The sequence below is a fragment of the Pseudoliparis swirei genome, chromosome 2 (genome assembly GCF_029220125.1).
Source record: "Pseudoliparis swirei isolate HS2019 ecotype Mariana Trench chromosome 2, NWPU_hadal_v1, whole genome shotgun sequence".
In the NCBI taxonomy this organism is placed as follows: Eukaryota; Metazoa; Chordata; class Actinopteri; order Perciformes; family Liparidae; genus Pseudoliparis; species Pseudoliparis swirei.
The window spans coordinates 21580241-21605006 of NC_079389.1; the positions used below are offsets into that span (position 1 = coordinate 21580241).

General features: G+C 45.1%; 1 protein-coding gene across 3 annotated transcripts in view; it reads left to right on the forward strand.

Moving 5' to 3' along the window:
• Positions 1-24766, forward strand: part of LOC130207907 (exportin-4-like) — a 35159-nt gene that overhangs the window by 1381 nt on the left and 9012 nt on the right. For 2 of the 3 annotated variants that reach the window (XM_056436681.1, XM_056436690.1), the window contains exons 1-2: positions 24179-24348; positions 24436-24612. In XM_056436681.1, coding sequence (XP_056292656.1) covers positions 24181-24348; positions 24436-24612 — 345 coding nt within the window. In that variant the 5' untranslated portion in view covers positions 24179-24180. Of the gene's footprint in view, positions 1-12458; positions 12617-16500; positions 16676-24178; positions 24349-24435; positions 24613-24766 lie in introns of those variants that run through there. The other variant, XM_056436700.1, reaches the window with a different exon arrangement.

Sequence of the window (24766 nt, forward strand, 5' to 3'; positions counted from 1 at the left end):
TATAATTTTATATATATGAAATATATGAAATATATATATATATTTTATATAAAACATCTATACATAAATACATATTTATATATATATAATAAATATAGATATAATATATAGATATATGATATATAATTTTATATATATTGTATTATATATTATATATATATTACAAATATATTATATAAGTCTTATTCAGCACTATTTTTTTTTAAGTCGTCTTTGTGATTCGGAGCTTTTACCTGATAAAAACGGCTTTATTTAAATTGTTGGCATAAACAGTATTTACATTTTCTTTCTTTTTTTCTTTTCTTTTATAATTTGTGAAAATCCTGACAGAGAATCCAGCTGGAGAGGTAAAACAGGTCCTCTGAAGGCAGATATTATATTATTTTATCAGGAAGTTCTAGTTTTGGTGATAATTCTTTTTTTCCCTTTAATAAAAGGACTTGAGAACCATTTAAAGTCACTTTATCTTCTAGTATTTTCACCTCATTGTAGCTTTCAGTTTGGTTCAGAAGAGCCTTTAAAAAAAATCTTTTAACACAACTAAAGGATATTAAACTATGAATAAATGTTTCCTAAAGTCTTCTGCAGATGCTTGAAAATGCTATTTCATTCGATATAAGACGCGTTTCTCTTTCGATGAAGCAGCATTCTGATGGAAGCCGTCGGGACTCCGTCTCTGAGCCCGCTGAGCGCAACGCTTTCAGGTTGTTCTGAACTCACAGAGGACTGTAATTGCCTTACGAGCGGCGACTGTAATCAGAGGGTTTGCAAAAAAGCGCTCGGCCACCAATCGTGTGTGTGTGTGTGGGGGGGGGGGGGGGTAGATTGGCCTCGCATAAAAATGTCTGTCATTGTTCTGGCGGTCTGTTTTCTCTCGGCTGCGGCTGGAATCTGCAGGAGGTGTTTCAGGCCTTCAGGCTCATCTCTCTGGTATTTCTAGTAGCTCAACTGTTTGTTATTGTAAGGCTGCTGTGGTCAGCTGTGTGTGTGTGTGTGTGTGTGTGTGTGTGTGTGTGTGTGTGTGTGTGTGTGTGTGTGTGTGTGTGTGTGTGTGTGTGTGTGTGTGTGTGTGTGTGTGTGTGTGTGTGTGTGTGTGTGTGTGTGTGTGTGTGTGTGTGTGTGTGTGTGTGTGTGTGTGTGTGTGTGTGCGTGCGTGCGTGCTGGCGGCACATATCTGTCTCGGTGGGATTGTGTCAATTTGAGTCCGTGGAGTGTTTGTGTGTGTTTATTCAGTTTAACGGGGTCTTCTTCTGCCGTCCCAGCTGCTGTGTCTCCTCAGCTGTGAAGGGGGGGGGAGCAGGACTGGCCAGGGTCTCTGTGTGAGGGGGGGGAGGGGAGGGGGGGGGGTAGTACTCTGAGACACGCGCCATCAGGGTCACAGTCCACAGCAGACCGGTGGCAGGATTAGAGCCCGCCCCCCAGGATTAGGGCCCCCTGTTAACAACCCATCACACACACTCTGCCCCTGCTGAGGGCTCTGGGGGCGGGGCCTCTGTCAGTGAGTCATTAACTGGCTCCAGGGCTCCCTCACTGATCCACTGGGAGCTTTTAGCACCACTTCACCGACCTGCAGGAATAACAACGCTGTTTTTGTCATTACCGCCACGCCGCGGTAGAGACCTGTCAATCACCTTGTAGCTCCGCCCCTAAAGCGTCCCCTGCTTTATGGTCTGTGTGACTCTAAATGACCATAATGTACAAAATGATGACATCATGCTGTATAGAAGAAGACTTGAAACTAGAGACTGAGACATAAACTCATGTTTACAAAGTTTACTGAGGGAAAACATCAAGAGAAGTAGAGTCACTATATAGACTTCTATACAACCAGAGGAGCCCCCTGGTGGTCAGGAGAGAGAATACAGCTTCAACACATGAAGTGTAGACCTCTATACAACCAGAGGAGTCGCCCCCTGGTGGTCAGTAGCAGTGGCGGCTGGTGAATTCTTTTGGGGGGGGGGGGGCGCAGTTTAAATAGCACTCAACAATGAGAAGAAAAGAGGTTTTGAGTAGAATATTGTAAAAAACAAAGCTTTATTTCAAGAACACAGTGTTACGATCTCAGACACTTAGGAAGTAGGACCCAATTGCACGACCCGGGAGACAGAGATAAAGTATTTGTAAGTACTTTATTTTTCGGTTCTGCAGTGAACAAAATGAAAGCGCTCACGTAGTGAGGGATCAAAAACTTTTCAAGAGCACAACATAACCCGACCTGATCATGGCAAAAGACCAGACGAACTGACAAGGAACACTGGGAGACAGGGGAATTTAAGCACATGGTAACAAGACACAGGTGGGACCAATCAGGGCGGGGCTGACACTGATGAGCATAGGAGACAGGTGTGATGACAGGTGAAAACAATCAGGAAGCCTGGAATGAGAGAAAGCGAACATAAATGACCTGAACCTCTCTAGCATATCTGTCGGTGCACAACAGTACCCCCTCTAGGGCCAACTCCTGATGGCCCAGGCTGATTGTAAAAGTCGTGGATAAGAGTCTTGTCTCGATAAATGAAGCAGCTATCCAGCTTCTAGCCTCAGGACCGTAACCCTTCCAGTCTACCAGGAATTGCTTGCCCTCCCCTATTACGGACCTCCAGTAGCTTACGGACCTTGTAAACGTCACCCCTTCAAAGAACTGGTGCGGTGGAGGGGCTTGAGGCGGAACAAGTGTGCTCTCACACACCGGCTTGATTCTACTAACGTGAAACGTTGGGTGCACTCTCAAGGTCCTGGGAGTTGCAAGCGTGACGGCCGGGTTGATGACTCTGGACACTGGAAACGGACCCACAAATCTCGGAGCCAGTTTCTTTGAGGCGACATGGAGTGGTAAGTCTTTGGTAGAGAGCCAAACCTTTTGGCCTGGACTGTAGGAGGAGCGACCCTGCGATGAACGTCCGCAACAGCCTTCATCCGAGCTGAACTGGAGAAGAGACTGGCGAGCACCAGCCCAAACTCTGCGACAACGTCTGATCATGGCATGTGCCGATGGAACCATCACCTCTTCCTCGTTGTTAGGGAAAAGTGGAGGCTGGAAACCATTGACACAATGGAATGGAGAGAGACCTGTGGCTGCCGTAGGAAGGGTATTGTGGGCAACCTCGACCCATGTGAGGTGGTCACTCCAGGTGGTCTGGTTCCGGGAGACGAGACAACGTTGCGTAGTCTCTAGTTCTTGGTTCAGACGCTCCGACTGTCCATTTGACTGAGGGTGATATCCTGATGACAGGCTGACGGTGGCACCTATGAGTCGACAAAACTCTTTCCAGAAGGCGGAAATGAATTGTGGACCCCTGTCGGAAACAATGTCATTAGGGAATCCATGGATCCTGAATACGTGATTCATCATGACCTCTGCGGTGACTTTGGCAGAGGTAGCTTGGTCAATGGGATGAAGTGAGCCATTTTGAAAATCGATCAACCACTGTTAGAACCGTAGTCTTGCCTCTGGATGAGGGAAATCCTGTCACAAAATCCATCGAAATGTGTGACCAAGGACGATGGGGAATCGGCAGCGGCTGGAGCAAGCCCATCTTAACTTGAGATGAGGTCTTATTACACGCACACACCGGACAAGCCGCTACATACTCGGCCACATTTTTCTTCATGGATGGCCACCAGAAACGTTGTTGAATCCTGAACATTGTTCTTGCTACTCCCGGATGGCACGAAAGCACAGATGAGTGAGCCCAGTGGATGACCTTGGAGTGAAGAGCCTCAGGAACAAACAGCAGATTGTTGGGACACTCGCTAGGCGCTGGATTCATGACATTTGCCTCTTTAACGTCTGACTCCACTTGCCAGGAAAAGGCTCCGATCACCCGGTTAAGTGGAAGGATGGTCTTGGGCTCTACCGCAAGTGGTTCGGGATCGTAAAGACGAGACAAAGCATCGGGTTTTGATTCTGAGACCGGGACGAAAAGAGAGTGTGAAGTTGAATCTACTAAAGAAAAGTGTCCACCTGGCCTGACGGGAGTTGAGACGCTTAGCCTTTCTTATATATTCTAGATTCTTGTGATCTGTCCAGACTAAAACGGTTGCTCTGCACCTCCAGCCAGTGTCTCCATTCCTCGAGGGCAGCTTTTACAGCTAACAATTCCTTGTTTCCCACGTCATAATTCCGCTCTGCCGTTGTCAACTTCCGCGACAGGTAAGCACATGGATGCATCTTGTTGTCTTCTGCAGAACGTTGAGACAGTACTCCTCCAATTCCCTCATTGGAAGCATCCACCTCGACCATAAACTGGCGCTGGGGATCTGGAATGGTGAGTATGGGAGCTGATGTGAATCTATCTCTGAGAAGTTTGAAAGCAAGATCCGCCTGGGGGTCCACTTGAAGGAACCTTAGGAGAAGTCAGAACATGCAGAGGAGCAGCAACAGAACTGAAATTCCTAATAAACTTCCTATAGAAGTTAGCAAATCCTAGGAACTGCTGAACCTTTTCCTGGAGTCTGGTGTGGGCCACTGGGATACTGCACTGACTTTGCAGGATCCATTTGGATATGATTAGGTGAGACTATGTATCCTAAGAAAGACACCTCTTCTGTGTGGAACTCGCACTTCTCTGCCTTGACATATAGCTGATTATCCAGTAGTTTCTGCAAAACTTGGCGGACATGGTTAACATGAGATTTAGCGTCTGGGGAGAAAATCAGTATGTCATCCAGATACACAAACACTGAAATATTCAAGAATTCCCACAAAACCTAATTCACAAAAGCTTGAAAACAGCGGTGCATTGCACAGTCAAAAGGCATTACCAAGTACTCATAGTGACCATTCTGAGTGTTGAATCCAGTCTTCCACTCATCCCTTGTTTTATTCTAACCAAGTGATATGCATTTCTTAAATCCAACTTGGTGAATATCTTGGCCGTTGAAGCAGTTCAAAAGCAGATGACATGAGTGGCAGAGGATAGCGGTTCTTCACCGTAATGTCATTTAGTGGACTGTAGTCTATGCAAGGTCTCAGAGACCCGTCTTTCTTTCCCACAAAGAATCCGCTCCGGCTGGAGACGATGAAGGACGGATAATCCCTGATTTGAGTGAAGAGGAGATGTATTCATCCATTGCTGTTCTCTCAGGTCTCGAAATCGAGTAAAGTCTCCCCTTGGGAATGGGGGCTCGGTAAGAGATCAATGGGACAGTCAAAATCTCGGTGAGGAGGTAGCGACAAGGCTTTAGACTTGTTAAACGCTTCTTTTAAATCATGGTAACAGGAAGGTACCTTGTGTAGATCAGGATAGTCAGGGTGATCTATAATGATCCTACTAGAGTCTGTTGGTGCATTAACAGGTTGCGGTTTACACCTGCCCTTACAATCCTCTCCCCATTCCTTAACTTTCCTGAAGGCCAGTCTATGTGAGGATTGTGGATCTTCAACCAAGGAAACCCCAAAATAATCGGGTGCTGAGTCGACTCAAAAATATGAAATTGCATGCTCTCGGTATGGTCCTTATTTATAGTAATCTGTATGGGCTCAGTGCAATGGGTAACTGTGAACAACAAGCGGCCGTCTAAGGCACTGGCACTAACAGGATGAGATAGCGGGACAGTTCTTATTTTTAGCTGTTTGACTAGGCCCCAGTCTATAAGGCTTTCGTCAGCCCCTGAGTCTATTAACACACCCTGGTCAATGGTCTGATTGTTAATACAAATGTCTACCTGAGTAACAGGTCGAGGAGGGAAGTCTGCGGGAAACTTGCTCACCAGCGCCCTCCTTTTGACTGGTGAGCACGATCTTTTCCCGGGCATGAAGCGAGTTGATGACCCGGCTGGCCGCAGTAGAAACAGCAACCCTCCGTGACGGGCGCTGCCTCTCCTCCAGAGAAAGCCTGGTTCTTCCAAGCTGCATGGGTTCACCGGAGTCATTCGGAAGTGTAGTCCTCAGATGGTCCGGTAACATGAGCTGGAAATCCTCCGCTGGCGGCGCGACCCCGAGGCGAATTCTGGAAGCTGGGAATAACATCTCGGTTGCGTCGACGCCCTCTCTCTTTCCCGAAGACGGTTATCGATCCGGATGGCCACAGCGATGAGGATTCCAGATCCCGGTGTCTCCAGTGGAGCCAGCTGGTCCTTTATCGGTTCGAAAGTCCTGTCATGAAGGCGTCACGAAGAGCGGAACATTCCATCCGCTGTCCGCTGCTGCTGTACGAAACTCGATGGCATAATCAACCACCTGACGGTTGAGCTGACGTATTTGAAACAGTCTTCTGCTGGCCTCCGTAGCAGGCGATGAGTGGTCAAAATGCGCCTCATAGTCTCTATGAAATCGGCCAATGAGTAACATAGTTCGGTGTCTCTAGACCATTCTGCAGTAGCCCAGGCTGCAGCTCTTCCCGTTAAATGAGACACAATAAACGCCACTTTACCATGCTCAGATAACAAAGCTGCTGGGTTGTGTTGAAAATGCAGATCACACTGTACCAGAAAGGCTCTGCAATTCGAAGAGTCTCCGGAAAATCTCTCCGGAAGAGCCAGCCGTAACGGGGAGGAAACAGCCTGACCTGGGTCGTCAGCTGGAGTATTGACAGGCAAATTCTCAGCTGTGGATGACGTCACCGGAGGAGCAGTTTGTTGATGAGTGAAAACATTATTCATTTGGGCAACCAGTTGTTGCATCTGTGTAGATAATTCTTCCTGAACCCCGGCCTGGCGTCCTCTCAGCTCTTGTATTTCCCGGCTGACTTTGTCCAGTTTTTCCTCGTGATGAAAAATCGTCACGCCCTGTACCGACAGAGCGGCGTGAAGCGTTCTTGGGTCGGCTGGGTCCATAATGTGGTCAGTTCGTTCTGTTACGATCTCAGACACTTAGGAAGTAGGACCCAATTGCACGACCGGAGACAGAGATAAAGTATTTGTAAGTACTTTATTTTTCGGTTCTGCAGTGAACAAAATGAAAGCGCTCACGTAGTGAGGGATCAAAAAGTTTTCAAGAGCACAACATAACCCGACCTGATCATGGCAAAAGACCAGACGAACTGACAAGGAACACTGGGAGACAGGGGAATTTAAGCACATGGTAACAAGACACAGGTGGGACCAATCAGGGGCGGGGCTGACACTGATGAGCATAGGAGACAGGTGTGATGACAGGTGAAAACAATCAGGAAGCCTGGAATGAGAGAAAGCGAACATAAATGACCTGAACCTCTCTAGCATATCTGTCGGTGCACAACACACAGCGTGCTCAACACGGTCCAATAACAACTATCAACACACTGTAACTTTGGGCATGAGAGGTTCAGAGCAGCTTTAAGGAACATTGGGTTGGGTTTCAGAGGTTTGCAAAATAAAAGAGGTTCAGAGCAGAATAGAGTCAGAAAGAGATCACATGTTACATTGGGTGACAGAGTAGACCCACGACTGTAAAGACAAGTAGCCTCCTCTCTTTAAAGTGGGCAAACGTCTCAATAACTCAAATAAGACAGGGTTAGCTTCATGCTGTTAGCGAGTTAGCTCCATGCTCTTAGCTAGATAACTGCGGCAAGATTCGTGCTTTCCACTTGTCTGCAGCTCTTTAGATCCCTCACCCCGTTGTAGTCCAGAGAGTTTCAGTCCCTTTGGAACAACAGACAGGGGAAATTAAACAGCACATTACTCACTGAGCCTCCAGCTGACAGCTCCGTTAGCTACCTGCTCGCGTAGCTCCGCTGAGGGAACGCCGGTCTCTGATCTGCCGAATAGTCCAATCACGTGAAATAATAAAACAATGTCATTGGCCAATGAGCGCACATTTTTGCGACCCAAGATTCACGTTTCATCCGCCAATGAGAAGCCGTCCTTACTGAAACGACCGTGAAATGTTTTATCGATGCCGTACACACACGTTAGACCAGCGACCCGAAAAAGGGGAGGGGCTTCTCTCCGTGATAATGAGTGGCGATATATTATATTTTTTCACATTAACTTAAGTGGTTGTTGACAGGCTGACGGTCTCCCACACACATTTAGCACGTCAACACGGTATATTTACTATTTAAATGATTTGGCATATAATGTTTTTTGACAGGATGTATTTTTTTTTTTTTTTTCATCTAAAAATTTTAAGAGGGGTGGCGCCCTAGCGCCCTCTATGGACGAACCGCCACTGGTCAGTAGAGAGAATGCAGCGTTAACACATGAATCATAGACTTCTATACAACCAGAGGAGTCGCCCCCTGGTGGTCAGGAGAGAGAAAGCAGCTTCAACACATGAAGTGTAGACTTCTATACAACCAGAGGAGTCGCCCCCTGGTGGTCAAGAGAGAGAATGCAGCTTCAACACATGAAGTGTAGACTTCTATACAACCAGAGGAGTCGCCCCCTGGTGGTCAGGAAAGAGAATGCAGGTTACAACATGAATCATAGACTTCTATACAACCAGAAGAGTCGCCCCCTGGTGGTCAGGAGAGAGAATGCAGCTTTAACACATGAAGCATATACTTCTATACAACCAGAGGAGTCATTCACAGGTGGTCAGGAGAGAGAATGCAGCTTTGCAGCTGTTTCTACTGCTGTTCAATCACTTTTCCAGTGAAAAGCAGAACAGGGTTGAGAGAATACGAAAAGAACAAAGAAGAAGGAGAGAACAGACGAATAGAATCCAGCAAGAGAGGGAAACCTGGATGCAATTTGCAGGAGTTTGTGAGATTTGAGGATAAGTTGTTGACGGCTAGATTAAAAAGAAAGAAGACGACGGCGGTTGTCGGCCTCCTTCAAAATAAACACACTCCACTTTTGGTGACCGCCACTTCGCTCGGTGTGTTTCTGATGGCTTTGTGTTTCTCTTGAGATTTGATTTCCTGTTTGCTGATTACAGAGCGCCATCAGAGTGTGATTGAGTGTTTGTGTCCGCACGCAAACACTCAATCATCCCAGAGGTTCGGATGCATCTGGTTTATTTCATCGTGCACACACACACACACTCACACACACACTCACACACACACTCACACACACAGGCGCATGTAAAAAAATATATATATATTCAGATGTTCTTTTATTCTTTCAGAACGTAGAGTTAGAAGTCAAACGGTTTGAGCTGTAGCTACAGGAAGGAGGAAGGACAGATGAAGGGAGCCAATCAAGTGTCATTGCCGCCACATCGGCCAATAGGCATCGTCGAAACGCTGCTTCCAGAAGCGGATTCAAAATGGCCCGCCGGCGTAATAGCGGCGTGGCGGACGCCTCTCGTGTTTAAGCCAGTAAACACAATCGGTGAGGCGTTCAGGGACTGATGAGCAGAGGCTTTGCGCCTGAAGGCAGACGGTAACCCAATATGGGGGGGCAGAAAGATGAGCCTCTGATCCCCCCGAGGTAACAGACACCAGGCTTTGTTTCCTGCTATAAATATCCTTCTTCCTCTTCACCCTCCTCATCCTCACCTCTCACTCTACCTGACTTCTTCCTCTCCCTCTTGTTCTCCATTAAAGCTCATCCTCCTCTTCCACTCTTTTCTCATTTGCTCGTTGACGTTTTTTCTTCCCTCTGCAATTTAATTCCTCCTCCTTCTTCTTTTGTTGTTGCCGTACGGACCAAAATATGCTTAATTTTAATTCATCAGAATCCGGAATCAGATCTGCTTTCGTTCCCTCGTCCACTAAATGTATTTCGGGTTCAACATTTCCAAGAAGTTCAATTTATGAACAACCAAACTCAGAGAATCAGTGGATCTGATATCAGATGTGATGTCAGTGTTCTTCTTTCTTCACCAGCTGCTCTATTTTTAAATATTTCATTTAATCTGTGAGACTCTTTTAACTCCTGAAATTAACAAAAACTAAAAACTATCCGCAGAAAGTTTCTTCATGGAACAAAACATTCTTCAGAGAACTCCTCGTGGAATATGATTATCTCCTGGTTTAACGCTTTTATTTTTTCATATGTCATCAAGCTATTTCAATCGTGAAGAAAGTATATACAAATATTATAATAAAGAAAAAAATAATTAAAAAAGTTAAATCAAAACTATTTATTTATTTTTTACAAATAAACTATGTTTTGGGGCAACGGCGGCAATAGATGATTGAACAACATTCGGTTAGTCAATATTTAATAAATTGCAAAGAGCGCATTTCATTTGATTTTTTTACATTTTACATCATTAATGTTTATTAAAAATATCTATAATAATAATATATATAATCACTTAGTGTCGGGAGGATTACAGCATTATTAATGTCATCATTAAATAGTATCAGTAACAAAGAGGCCTTAATAAAGTAACGAGTAATAATATGTCATCAAGCTATTTTTAAAGTGAAGAAAGTATATACAAATATTGTAATACTTAAATATTTAATACATTTTAAAGAGTGCATTTTATTAGTTTCTTTTACATTTTACATCATTAATCTTTATTAAAAATACTATCAGTTAGTGTTGGGAAGATCACAGCATTATTAATGTCATCATTAAATAGTATCAGAAACAAAGAGGCCTTAATAAAGTAATAATAATGAAGGTTTCTTCCCTTTTTCCCCTGAAGGGTTGTTTGGGAGTTGTTCCTGATCCGATGTGAGGTCAAAGGTCAGGGATGTCTATGTGTACAGATTGTAAAGCACTCTGAGACACATTTGTAATATGTGAAAATGGGCTATACAAATAAACTGAATTGAATTGAATAAACCTGATAAGTGTCACTAACATGTTATATTATATTATTATATTATGACACCTGTTGGTTTATTTTTACTTTGCTGGTACTGAATCTATTGATTGATCAAATCTCCAGTCATCCGATCAGCACGATCTGTTCTCTCTCCTTTCATCTATCACACACACACACACTCACACACACGGCGTATCTCTAACTATAGTCTGACATGGCATCTCGTGGATCATTCGCCGGTGCAGCTGCTTTTTTCAGAGCTTGCGCCGTTCAATCCTTTGGCCTCTCCCTCCTTCCTTCCCTCCCTCCCCTTTCACCCTCCTCCTCCCCCTCCTCATCCTCCTCCTCCCACTCCCACTTAGCTCTTCCAGAGGATGACTTCACGCTCTGGGAGAGAGCAGCAGCAGCAGCAGCAGCAGCAGAGACCGTGTTGGCTACGCTACGTTAGCATCTGAGATCCACCAACAACGCAGGAGAGCCGAGGGTGAGGGAGTGAGAAGGGGGGAGGAGGAACAAGGAGAGGGAGGTTGAAAGTTTGATCGCCTCTGCGACGGGGCCACGAGGAGCCGGCGAAGGAGCGCTCGGGGGATTTAAGGGGATGACGGGAGGAGGAGAGGAAGGCGGCTCGAGCTCCACACGTCCACTAATCCCTCAACGAGAGCAGCGGCTCGGCGCTCGGGAGTCAGGATTCCTCCCTCTCTGGGTTTGATTGAGGCTGCCTGTCTGAGGCCGAGGGGTCACCGTGTCTCAAGAGACAGAGGACGAAGAGTAACGATAACCACTCGGCCAGCTCGCTCGCGGGAGACGCCAGTGAGTAGAGACGACTTTGCTCTTTCAACGTGGCTTTCTGTGCAGAGGGTTCAGTGAAAAATCATTTTCAATTTCCTTCCGCACACTCTGTATTTTGTGAACTCGTTCCTGTCAGATGTTCTGTGACAGGAATCCGGAGGGCTTTAAAATAAAATTGGGTTCAATTTAGAAGGGCAACTGGGCCGAGGCAATAAAGAAGTGAATAACTCAGTCGTTACCGGGTTCACCTTCCACCACGTCAGAGAGAGGAGTGACGAGCAGTGAGACGGGCATCGCTCAATCTACGCCCGTTAATTATTCTTTTTCAATGTTTAGTTTGTTTTCTTAAGTCAGGGGCCGAACACTTCTTTATGTTTCTCGGAGTCTGTCCTGTGACTTTCAGTCTTTGAGCTCTACAACTTCATTTAACTCAAACACCTTCTGGGCAACAGTTGGAACCAAAAGTTCTTCGGTCGGTCGCTCATTATCTATTTATTCTTATATATATATTACAATAGCGATGACTTTCAACTGACGACTGAATTCATAGTGAACTTCTAAACATGTTGAACAATAATTTAATTTCAGGTGAAACCTGAAGTTTGTATAATCAAAGTTGTTTATACAACATATTATGTAGTAAATGTTTTATAAGAATTTAAACTGAGATGTTTAACTCTGAATTAAAAAGCTTAAGAAGCGATAATACACACTCAATAAAAATATAAATATACGGATTCGGAAAAAATCTGAATCTTGAATGTCATGGATCGTGACCTCTGACCTCCCTCATGAAGGTGTTCATGAGAATCAGAGGATTTGAGACGAACTCAGACCCTCAGAACTCACCTGGTTTCCTCTGAAATAACTTAAAAACTTTCAGCAAATCATTGAGACTGTACTTTTCGCGTGTTTAGTCTTTCTGTGATCAGGCTCCCAGGTACCCAGAGGGCCCGCTGCTTCATTCAGAAGTCTAACCCACTGACCATTTCTTCATTTATTGTATTTTCTTTGCACATCTTCAAGTCTTTGAACACGGAGGGCTGACGCCTGCATTTCTCCCTCCGGCCTGCAGGTGCACAGGAAGACCCCGGAGGACTGGGACATGGCCCAGGATTCCCTGCAGTGCCGGGCCCCGCTGGCCCCCGTGCACGGGCCCGTCTTCCCCGATGAGAGCGCCCAGGTGTCCTACCTGACCCACCTGGTGGAGGGTCTGCTCAGCGTGATCAACGGGTCAGTGTGTGTGTGTGTGTGTGTGTGTGTGTGACTCTCTTTGGGGATCCTCTGGCCTCTATGTTGTTCTTGGGTATTTGGGTCAAAGTGCAAACTATTTTTCGGCATCCTGTTTGAATACTGAACACTCGGCATGTGAAGAAAGGCAACTTTATAATTAAAATTTTAAAGATTGAAATGTATAGTTTCTTTCTTATAGTTATTTTTTAGTGAATTGTGAGGTTTTTGACTTTATAGGGCGGGTTTACATTTGTTTCATGTTATTGAACTGATTCCTCCCTGTCCACATTAGCTGTGAACAAATCCCCCCAAAAAATCAACAATTCCAAAAGCAACCAAAAGCTCACAGCAGGGGCCTGCTTGTTTTTCATTATTATTAATATTAATAATAATAATAATAGTAATAATAATAATTATAATAATAGTAAAACAAATAATAATAGTAATAATAATACTAGTAATAATAATTATAATAATAGTAATAGTACTAGTAATAATAATAATAATAATAATAGTAATAATAATAATAGTAATAATAATAATAGTAATAATAATAATAGTAATAATAGTGTGGATTGTTATCGCACCTTTCAAGGGACCCAAGGAATGCTTTTAAAAATGGCAAACAAACAAATAAACAAAGAATAAACAGTGGAAGCAGTGTGGGTGCTCAGGAGTATTTTTAAAGGTGTGCAAATATGCAGCAATATGGATTATGAATATGAGATGCCGGTGAGAAAGCTGGAGCCTGCTATCCCCTCCGGACACGATTACAATAACCCAGACGGTGGGGGGGTGAAGGCGTGATGAGATCTGGAGTCTTGAGGAGTTCCCGGTGATTGTAATGAGGGTGGAGGTCCAGGATGAGTCCACATGGAGGACGACAGAGTGGTTTGCTCCTCATTCAACTCGTCCACCATCACGCCTCAGCGACCTCATCGACCTCTCTCACGCTTTCACTTTTTTTTCTTCTTTTTCCGTTTAATAATCTGCAAAAAAACCTTCAACGTCGTTTCCATCGACAGACGGAACGAATTCAAACCCCCGCAGGACGCAGACGGTATTACACGGCCGCGACACTTAAAATAGAACAAAATGAATCTCATTGTGAGGCGGAACATTACAAAATTACAAAATGCTGGGCGTAAAAATCACACACGGTCAAAGGGTCACAAAGTAATAGTGTGAGTCATAATATTGTGTACAAAACGCTGGATTTCTTTCTTTTGTGCATTAAAACGTAAATATGATGTTCTCTCCGTTCGGTATCTCAAGGGTTTCACGTTTCTTGAATAATTCAGAGAGTCGAACAGTGGAGGCGGCCCCGCGGGGCCACTTCTGCTTTATTTACAGCCAGTAATCGCTTGTTGAGTCTGGGTTTTTTAATGGCTTCTGATTCTAGCATCGGCAGAGCGGCTCCACCAGGTCGGCAACAAATACAGAGACCCGGGAACTCGGGTTCTCCCAGTTTCCTCTTTAAGAAATGTTCACGGATTTATGTGAAAGTGGATGAAACGATGTCTTTATTCTTCTCACAGAGACGCCGTTTATTCAACTCGTCATCACTAACAACCACACAAACACGTGTAAATAGTGCGTCAGGCGCATTGTCGTCGACCTCTAATCCAAAGTAGAGCCGCCCCCTTTTCTATTTCTATAAAAATATTATTTTAAAACATATTTCCACAAGATGAACTGTTATTTATATCGGCTGGATCCTCGAGATCAATTTCAAGCGCGAGTCGGACAAAAAGTAAACAACAATATCTATTTTCACATTTTTTATTTATATTATACGTTCACAGACATTCAAACCCCAAAAATAAATGTGCAAATTTATATTGACAGACGGCAGCAGAAGTAGAATCAACCACGTTCTGCGGACGCTTTCCAAGCCTCCGTTTTCGGTAAATTTTTCCGTTGCCATCTTGGAATACATTCGTTGCCATGTTGTGTTGCTAAGCAACACTAAACCTATGTGTATAAGTCATTCCCCCCCTCCCCTCCAATCAGATGCAACGAAGCAATCGAGTCTCAGAGTCTCCACTCGGGAAATCAAGGAACCGAAGTGACCGACTATTTCCACCTTTTTCTTTTTTTAAAGATAGAACAAAAGCGCGTGAAACAAATATCGTCACGACAACCGTACGCCGCGTTACGCCGGAGTAACGTTTCTACCGCCGTGACATTTGAAATGGCGAGAGCAAAGATCTTCTCCCCAAAATCCTCCCGACGTACTTCTCATCCGTTGTAAAAATGCGTCTCGACTACGCGGGAGTCAACTCTTGTTTTCCGATTCATTTCTTTGGTCCGAATAATGAAAGATGTCCGTCACGGAGCCCAAAGAGGCGTTTTGAATGTCTTGTTTTGTTGGAGCGACAATCCAAGAAAACAAGTTGTTTGTTTTCTTTCTCTCGATTTCTTGGTGAGTTTTTGGGGAAATGTCGTTAGCCAGATCTTTAGGATTTCTCCCGCATGTTTTGATTCAGTTAATCCTGATTCTCTTCTCATAGTTTACATCCATCTGTTTCTTAAACTATTTTACTTTTATTTATCTAAAAACTTCATTTAACAACTCAATAATTCCCCCGTCGCTCTGATTACAGCACTTTCCTCCACTTTTCAAAACCTGAATGCTTTTAGTTTTATTTAGAACACGGCGTCGTACTTTAGCCCCTTGTGGCCAGAACGAGTATTACAACAACAAACGATATGAATAGCACAACAGAAAAAGAAGAAAAAATCAAATTTTTCTTTAATTACGTTTTTTACAGATGAAAACAAAAGTATCTTGAATAGTTTATCTTTTCTAAACCTGTTTGTTTCCACCCGTTACTACAATTATATAAACGGGAGAGAACATGTATCTCCGTAATTTATTTTAATCCTCACTTTTTTGTGAAGAAATAACAAGAAGTTTTAAAAAAGGCAGAAGGAAAATGTCATTTTAAGTTCATTTTGAAACTTCGTCTTCAAACTTCATAGGTGTATTAATGTAAAATAACATAAACATGACTGAGATTTTCAAGTAGAGCCATTCTCAGGTAGTTTTCGTTGCCTTGGTGGAGGGTAACGTGTGATGTGTTTAGGTTGTTGCCGTACGATTGAGACACGTTGCTTGTAAAGTACGTTTTCAATTTCAGTTTCTGTGATTCTGAGTGTTATTGTTCATCTGGAGCTCGGTTCCAGCCCCTCATGGTCTCCAGAGGATGAACCGCTCTGACTTTGGCTGTTTAGCTCTTTTCCTTTTGCTTTGTTCATTTGAATTGTTAAAAACACATTTATTCTTCTTCTGCTCCTGCAAAATCTTCTCACACCAATCAGATTACAACGAAACATCAGCCAGATATGATCTTAGTGCGTCCACACACACACTCACACACTCACACACGCACACGCACACTCACACGCGCACGTCACTTTATTCTTCACGGTTCAATCTGATGAAAAGTCTCTTTTTAAGGATAATTGCATAATTGCAGCCATTCTCTCGCTCGCCGTGTCTGAGGCAGAAATAACCATCGAAATAACAGCTGGTTGCCCGCGAGTTTTGGTTACGGATCCCTTTTCAAGGTTTTTTCCCTCTTTTCCCCGTGAAGGTTTTTTTTTCTATTCCTCGGGGGGTTGGCCTGATGTGAGGTCAAAGGTCAAGGACGTCATATGTGTCCAGGCTGAGGCACATTCGTGACGTTGGGCTCTATAAGATAAACTGAATTGAATGGCTGCCTCTAAACCTCAAAGCTGGTCCGGTGACCCGGTTCAACCTCCGCCTCCCCCTGGAGGGCCAAAGCTCGGCTTGGAATCCAGCGAGGAGAATCAATGAACCGTTTCACCACGACCGCCCCGTCATTCTGTTGACTCAAAACATTTCCTCATCTCCCCAGGATCGAGATGGAGGACTCGGAGGCGGCGGGCGTCTCCGACATCGTCTCCAATCTCATCGGCGTGTTCCCCAGGAGCGCTCTGACGGCGCTGCCCGGCGACCTCTTCGCCTCCTTCATCGCCGGCCTCACGCTGCTCACCTGCTCCTTCGGACGCAGCGCCGCCCTGGAGGAGGCCGTGAGTAACGACGCCCGGGGTTTCTTTTAAAATGCGTGGGGTATGTTGCTGACGTCCCTCTGCTGGTTTTCCTTCTCCTCCTCAGCTGCATAAAGACGACGTGGTTTACGAGGCCTACGACCAGCTGCTGGAGGCGTGGCTGACGCTCGTCCAGGACGAGGAGCACTTCCCCCGCGGCTGCTTCGTCCAGCCGGCCGTCCAGATCTTCAACTCGTACATCCAGTGTCACCTGGCTGCCCCCGACGGCACCCGGGCCCAGGTGAGAGGGCTGTTCAGTACCATCAGTACAGCGTGTTCCTCTCTGGGACCTGGAATGTTTGAGAAAACATGATGTTTAGTGTGTTTCTGGTCTGTTGCGTCTACTCTCTGTCCGTATGACTTGTTGGTGGCCAATGAGTTTAACAGGGTTCTTACGGTCATGGAAAACCTGGAAAAGTCATGGAATTTTTAAATGTTAATTTCCAGGCCTGGAAAAGTTCTTGAAAAAAATTAAATCACAAAAGTTTTGGAAAAGTCATGGAAATGTGTTATATTCACATGTTCATTTACGCTGAGTTTGAAAAAAAAGAAAGAAACTTAATTTATTAGCAGGCAATTTTCGCAACAATAGCTGAGGGATAATCCACGATCATGTATACAACCGAGATTTCACAAAATGTTTGGTCATGGAAATGTGGATTAAAGTCCTGGAAAAGTCCTGGAAATCCATTGGTGAAAATGTGTATGAACCCTGGTTTAATAATAATTAATATAGTTTTCTAATCTAATCTATATAAAGATGTATTCCAGTATTATAATACTGTTACGAACTCAGACACTTAGGAAGTAGGACCCAATTGCACGACCCGGGAGCCAGAGATAAAGTATTTGTAAGTACTTTATTTTTCAGTTCTGCAGTGAGCAAATGAAAAGCTCACGTAGTGAGGGATCAAAAACTTTTCAAGAGCACAAAATACCCTGACCTGATCATGGCAAAAGACAAGACGAACTGACAAGGAACACTGGGAGACAGGGGAATTTAAGCACATGGTAACAAGACACAGGTGGGACCAATCAGGGGCGGGGCTGACACTGATGAGCATAGGAGACAGGTGGGATGACAGGTGAAAACAATCAGGAAGCCTGGAATGAGAGAAAGCGAACATAAATGACCTGAACCTCTCTAGCATATCTGTCGGTGCACAACAGTACCCCTCTAGGGCCAACTCCTGATGGCCCAGGCTGATTGTAAAAGTCGTGGATAAGAGTCTTGTCTACGATAAATGAAGCAGCTATCCAGCTTCTAGCCTCAGGACCGTAACCCTTCCAGTCTACCAGGAATTGCTTGCCCTCCCTATTACGGACCTCCAGTAGCTTACGGACCTTGTAAACGCCACCCCTTCAAAGAACTGGGGCGGTGGAGGGGCTTGAGGCGGAACAAGTGTGCCCTCACACACCGGCTTGATTCTACTAACGTGAAACGTTGGGTGCACTCTCAAGGTCCTGGGGAGTTGCAAGCGTCCCGACGCCGGGTTGATGACTCTGGACACTGGAAACGGACCCACAAATCTGAGCCAGTTTCTTTGAGGCGACATGGAGTGGTAAGTCTTTGGTAGAGAGCCAAACCTTTTGGCCTGGACTGTAGGAGGGAGCGACCCTGCGATGAACGTCCGCAACAGCCTTCATCCGAGCTGAACTGGAGAAGAGACTGGCGAGCACCAGCCCAAACTCTGCGACAACGTCTGATCATGGCATGTGCCGATGGAACCATCACCTCTTCCTCGTTGTTAGGGAAAAGTGGAGGCTGGAAACCATTGACACAATGGAATGGAGAGAGACCTGTGGCCGCCGTGGGAAGGGTATTGTGGGCAACCTCGACCCATGTGAGGTGGTCACCCAGGTGGTCTGGTTCCGGAGACGAGACAACGTGGCGTAGTCTCTAGTTCTTGGTTCAGACGCCCGACTGTCCATTTGACTGAGGGTGATATCCTGATGACAGGCTGACGGTGGCACCTATGAGTCGACAAAACTCTTTCCAGAAAGCGGAAATGAATTGTGGACCCTGTCGGAAACAATGTCATTAGGGAATCCATGGATCCGGAATATGTGATTCATCATGACCTCTGCGGTGACTTTGGCAGAGGGAAGCTTGGTCAATGGGATGAAGTGAGCCATCTTTGAAAATCGATCAACCACTGTTAGAACCGTAGTCTTGCCTCTGGATGAAGGAAATCCTGTCACAAAATCCATCGAAATGTGTGACCAAGGACGTTAGAATCGGCAGCGGCTGGAGCAAGCCCATCTTAACTTGAGATGAGGTCTTATTACACGCACACACCGGACAAGCCGCTACATACTCGGCCACATTTTTCTTCATGGATGGCCACCAGAAACGTTGTTGAATCCTGAACATTGTTCTTGCTACTCCCGGATGGCACGAAAGCACAGATGAGTGAGCCCAGTGGATGACCTTGGGTGAAGAGCCTCAGGAACAGAGAGCAGATTGTTGGGAGACTCGCTGGGGGCTGGATTCATGACATTTGCCTCTTTAACGTCTGACTCCACTTGCCAGGAAAAGGCTCCGATCACACGGTTAAGTGGAAGGATGGTCTTGGGCTCTACCGCAAGTGGTTCGGGATCGTAAGACGAGACAAAGCATCGGGTTTTGATTCTGAGACCCGGGACGAAAAGAGAGTGTGAAGTTGAATCTACTAAAGAAAAGTGTCCACCTGGCCTGACGGGAGTTGAGACGCTTAGCCTTTCTTATATATTCTAGATTCTTGTGATCTGTCCAGACTAAAACGGTTGCTCTGCACCCTCTAGCCAGTGTCTCCATTCCTCGAGGGCAGCTTTTACAGCTAACAGTTCCTTGTTTCACATCATAATTCCGCTCTGCCGTTGTCAACTTCCGCGACAGGTAAGCACATGGATGCATTTGTTGTCTTCTGCAGAACGTTGAGACAGTACTCCTCCAATTCCCTCATTGGAAGCATCCACCTCGACCATAAACTGGCGCTGGGGATCTGGAATGGTGAGTATGGGAGCTGATGTGAATCTATCTCTGAGAAGTTGGAAAGCGAGATCCGCCTTGGGGTCCACTTGAAGGGAACCTTAGAGAAGTCAGAACATGCAGAGGGCAGCAACAGAACTGAAATTCCTAATAAACTTCCTATAGAAGTTAGCAAATCCTAGGAACTGCTGAACCTTTTTCCTGGAGTCTGGTGTGGGCCACTGATACTGCACTGACTTTCACAGGATCCATTTGGATATGATTAGGTGAGACTATGTATCCTAAGAAAGACACCTCTTCTGTGTGGAACTCACACTTCTCTGCCTTGACATATAGCTGATTCTCCAGTAGTTTCTGCAAAACCTGGCGGACATGGTTAACATGAGATTTAGCTGCCTGGGAGAAAATCAGTATGTCATCCAGATACACAAACACTGAAATATTCAAGAATTCCGCAAAACCTCATTCACCAAAGCTTGAAAAACAGCGGTGCATTGCACAGTCAAAAGGCATTACCAAGTACTCATAGTGACCATTCTGAGTGTTGAATCCAGTCTTCCACTCATCCCTTTTCTTATTCTAACCAAGTGATATGCATTTCTTAAATCCAACTTGGTGAATATCTTGGCCGTTTGAAGCAGTTCAAAAGCAGATGACATGAGTGGCAGAGGATAGCGGTTCTTCACCGTAATGTCATTTAGTGGACTGTAGTCTATGCAAGGTCTCAGAGACCCGTCTTTCTTTCCCACAAAAAAGAATCCCGCCCGGCTGGAGACGATGAAGGACGGATAATCCCTGATTTGAGTGCAGGAGATGTATTCATCCATTGCTGTTCTCTCAGGTCTCGAAATCGAGTAAAGTCTCCCCTTGGGAATGGGGGCTCCCGGTAAGAGATCAATGGGACAGTCAAAATCTCGGTGATGAGGTAGCGACAAGGCTTTAGACTTGTTAAACACTTCCTTTAAATCATGGTAACAGGAAGGTACCTTCTGTAGATCAGGATAGTCAGGGTGATCTATAATGATCCTACTAGAGTCTGTTGGTGCATTAACAGGTTGCGAAAGTTTACACCTGCCCTTACAATCCTCTCCCCATTCCTTAACTTTCCCTGAAAGCCAGTCTATGTGAGGATTGTGGATCTTCAGCCAAGGAAACCCCAAAATAATCGGGTACTGAGCCGACTCGAAAATATGAAATTGCATGCTCTCGGTATGGTCCTTATTTATAGTAATCCGTATGGGCTCAGTGCAATGGGTAACTGTGAACAACAAGCGGCCGCCTAAGGCACTGGCACTAACAGGATGAGATAGCGGACAGTTTTTATTTGTAGCTGTTTGACTAGTCCCCAGCCTATACTGCTTCCGCCAGCCCCTGAGTCTATTAACACACCCTGGTCAATGGTCTGATTGTTAATACAAATGTCTACCTGAGTAACAGGTCGAGGAGGGAAAGTCTGGAAACTTGCTCACCAGCGCCCTCCTTTTGACTGGTGAGCACGATCTTTCCCGGCATGAAGCGAGTTGATGACCCGCTGGCCGCAGTAGAAACAGCAACCTCCGAGACGGCGCTGCCTCCTCCAGCGAAAGCCTGGTTCTTCCAAGCTGCATGGGTTCACCGAGTCATTCGGAAGTGAATAATCTGCAAAAACCTTCAACGTCGTTTCCATCGACAGACGGAACGAATTCAAACCCGCAGGACGCAGACGGTATTACACGGTCATGACACTTAAAATAGAACAAAATGAATCTCATTGTGAGGCGGAACATTACAAAATTACAAAATGCTGGTAAAATCACACACGGTCAAAGGGTCACAAAGTAATAGTGTGAGTCATATTGTGTACAAAACGCTGGATTTCTTTCTTTTGTGCATTAAACGTAAATATGATGTTCTCCGTTCGGTATCTCAAGGGTTTCACGTTTCTTGAATAATTCAGAGAGTCGAACAGTGGAGGCATAAATACTTCTCTTTATTTACAGCCAGTAATCGCTTGTTGAGTCTGGGTTTTAATGGCTTCTGATTCTAGCATCGGCAGAGCGGCTCCACCAGGTCGGCAACAAATACAGAGACCGGAACTCGGGTTCTCCCAGTTTCCTCTTTAAGAAATGTTCACGGATTTATGTGAAAGTGGATGAAACGATGTCTTTATTCTTCTCACAGAGACGCCTGTTTATTCAACTCGTCATCACTAACAACCACACAAACACGTGTAAATAGTGCGTCAGGCGCATTGTCGTCGACCTCTAATCCAAAGTAGAGCCGCCCCCTTTTCTATTTCTATAAAAATATTATTTTAAAACATATTTCCACAAGATGAACTGTTATTTATATCGGCTGGATCCTCGAGATCAATTTCAAGCCGAGTCGGACAAAAGTAAACAACAATATCTATTTTCACATTTTTATTTATATTATACGTTCACAGACATTCAAACCCCAAAAATAAATGTGCAAATTTATATTGACAGACGGCAGCAGAAGTAGAATCAACCACGTTCTGCGGACGCTTTCCAAGCCTCCGTTTTGTAAATTTTTCCGTTGCCATCTTGGAATACATTCGTTGCCATGTTGTGTTGCTAAGCAACACTAAACCTATGTGTACAAGTCATTCCCCCCCTCCCCTCCAATCAGATGCAACGAAGCAATCGAGTCTCAGAGTCTCCACTCGGGAAATCAAGGAACCGAAGTGACCGACTATTTCCACCTTTTTCTTTTTTTAAAGATAGAACAAAAGCGCGTGAAACAAATATCGTCACGACAACCGTACGCCGCGTTACGCCGGAGTAACGTTTCTACCGCCGTGACATTTGAAATGGCGAGAGCAAAGATCTTCTCCCCAAAATCCTCCCGACGTACTTCTCATCCCTTGTAAAAATGCGTCTCGACTACGCGGGAGTCAACTCTTGTTTTCCGATTCATTTCTTTGGTCCGAATAATGAAAGATGTCCGTCACGGAGCCCAAAGAGGCGTTTTGAATGTCTTGTTTTGTTGGAGCGACAATCCAAGAAAACAAGTTGTTTGTTTTCTTTCTCTCGATTTCTTGGTGAGCTTTTGGGGAAATGTCGTGAGCCAGATCTTTAGGATTTCTCCCGCATGTTTTGATTCAGTTAATCCTGATTCTCTTCCCATAGTTTACATCCATCTGTTTCTTAAACTATTTTACTTTTATTTATCTAAAAACTTCATTTAACAACTCAATAATTCCCCCGTCGCTCTGATTACAGCACTTTCCTCCACTTTTCAAAACCTGAATGCTTTTAGTTTTATTTAGAACACGGCGTCGTACTTTAGCCCCTTGTGGCCAGAACGAGTATTACAACAACAAACGATATGAATGGCACAACAGAAAAAGAAGAAAAAAAATCACATTTTTCTTTAATTACGTTTTTTACAGATGAAAACAAAAGTATCTTGAATAGTTTATCTTTTCTAAACCTGTTTGTTTCCACCCGTTACTACAATTATATAAACGGGAGAGAACATGTATCGCCGTAATTTATTTTAATCCTCACTTTTTTGTGAAGAAATAACAAGAAGTTTAAAAAAAGGCAGAAGGAAAATGTCATTTTAAGTTTATTTTGAAACTTCGTCTTCAAACTTCATAGGTGTATTAATGTAAAATAACATAAACATGACTGAGATTTTCAAGTAGAGCCATTCTCAGGTAGTTTTCGTTGCCTTGGTGGAGGGTAACGTGTGATGTGTTTAGGTTGTTGCCGTACGATTGAGACACGTTGCTTGTAAAGTATGTTTTCAATTTCAGTTTCTGTGATTCTGAGTGTTATTGTTCATCTGGAGCTCGGTTCCAGCCCCTCATGGTCTCCAGAGGATGAACCGCTCTGACTTTGGCTGTTTAGCTCTTTTGCTTTTGCCTTGTTCATTTGAATTGTTAAAAACACATTTATTCTTCTTCTGCTCCTGCAAAATCTTCTCACACCAATCAGATTACAACGAAACATCAGCCAGATATGATCTTAGTGCGTCCACACACACACTCACACACTGACACCTTGCCTTTCACGCACACTCACACGCGCACGCCACTTTATTCTTCACGGTTCAATCTGATGAAAAGTCTCTTTTTAAGGATAATTGCATAATTGCAGCCATTCTCTCGCTCGGCCATGTCTGAGGCAGAAATAACCAGAGAAATAACAGCTGGTTGCCCACGAGTTTTGGTTACGGATCCCTTTTCAAGGTTTCTTCCCTCTTTTCCCCGTGAAGGTTTTTTTTCTATTCCTCGGGGGGTTGTCCTGATGTGAGGTCAAAGGTCAAGGACGTCATATGTGTCCAGGCTGAGGCACATTCGTGACGTTGGGCTCTATAAGATAAACTGAATTGAATGGCTGCCTCTAAACCTCAAAGCTGGTCCGGTGACCCGGTTCAACCTCCGCCTCCCCCTGGAGGGCCAAAGCTCGGCTTGGAATCCAGCGAGGAGAATCAATGAACCGTTTCACCACGACCGCCCCGTCATTCTGTTGACTCCAAAACATTTCCTCATCTCCCCAGGATCGAGATGGAGGACTCGGAGGCGGCGGGCGTCTCCGACATCGTCTCCAATCTCATCGGCGTGTTCCCCAGGAGCGCTCTGACGGCGCTGCCCGGCGACCTCTTCGCCTCCTTCATCGCCGGCCTCACGCTGCTCACCTGCTCCTTCGGACGCAGCGCCGCCCTGGAGGAGGCCGTGAGTAACGACGCCCAGGGTTTCTTTTTAAAGTACGTGGGGGTATGTTGCTGACGTCCCTCTGCTGGTTTTCCTTCTCCTCCTCAGCTGCATAAAGACGACGTGGTTTACACGAAGGCCTACGACCAGCTGCTGGAGGCGTGGCTGACGCTCGTCCAGGACGAGGAGCACTTCCCCCGCGGCTGCTTCGTCCAGCCGGCCGTCCAGGTCTTCAACTCGTACATCCAGTGTCACCTGGCTGCCCCCGACGGCACCCGGGCCCAGGTGAGAGGGCTGTTCAGTACCATCAGTACAGCGTGTTCCTCTCTGGGACCTGGAATGTTTGAGAAAACATGATGTTTAGTGTGTTTCTGGCCTGTTGCGTCTACTCTCTGTCCGTATGACTTGTTGGTGGCCAATGAGTTTAACAGGGTTCTTA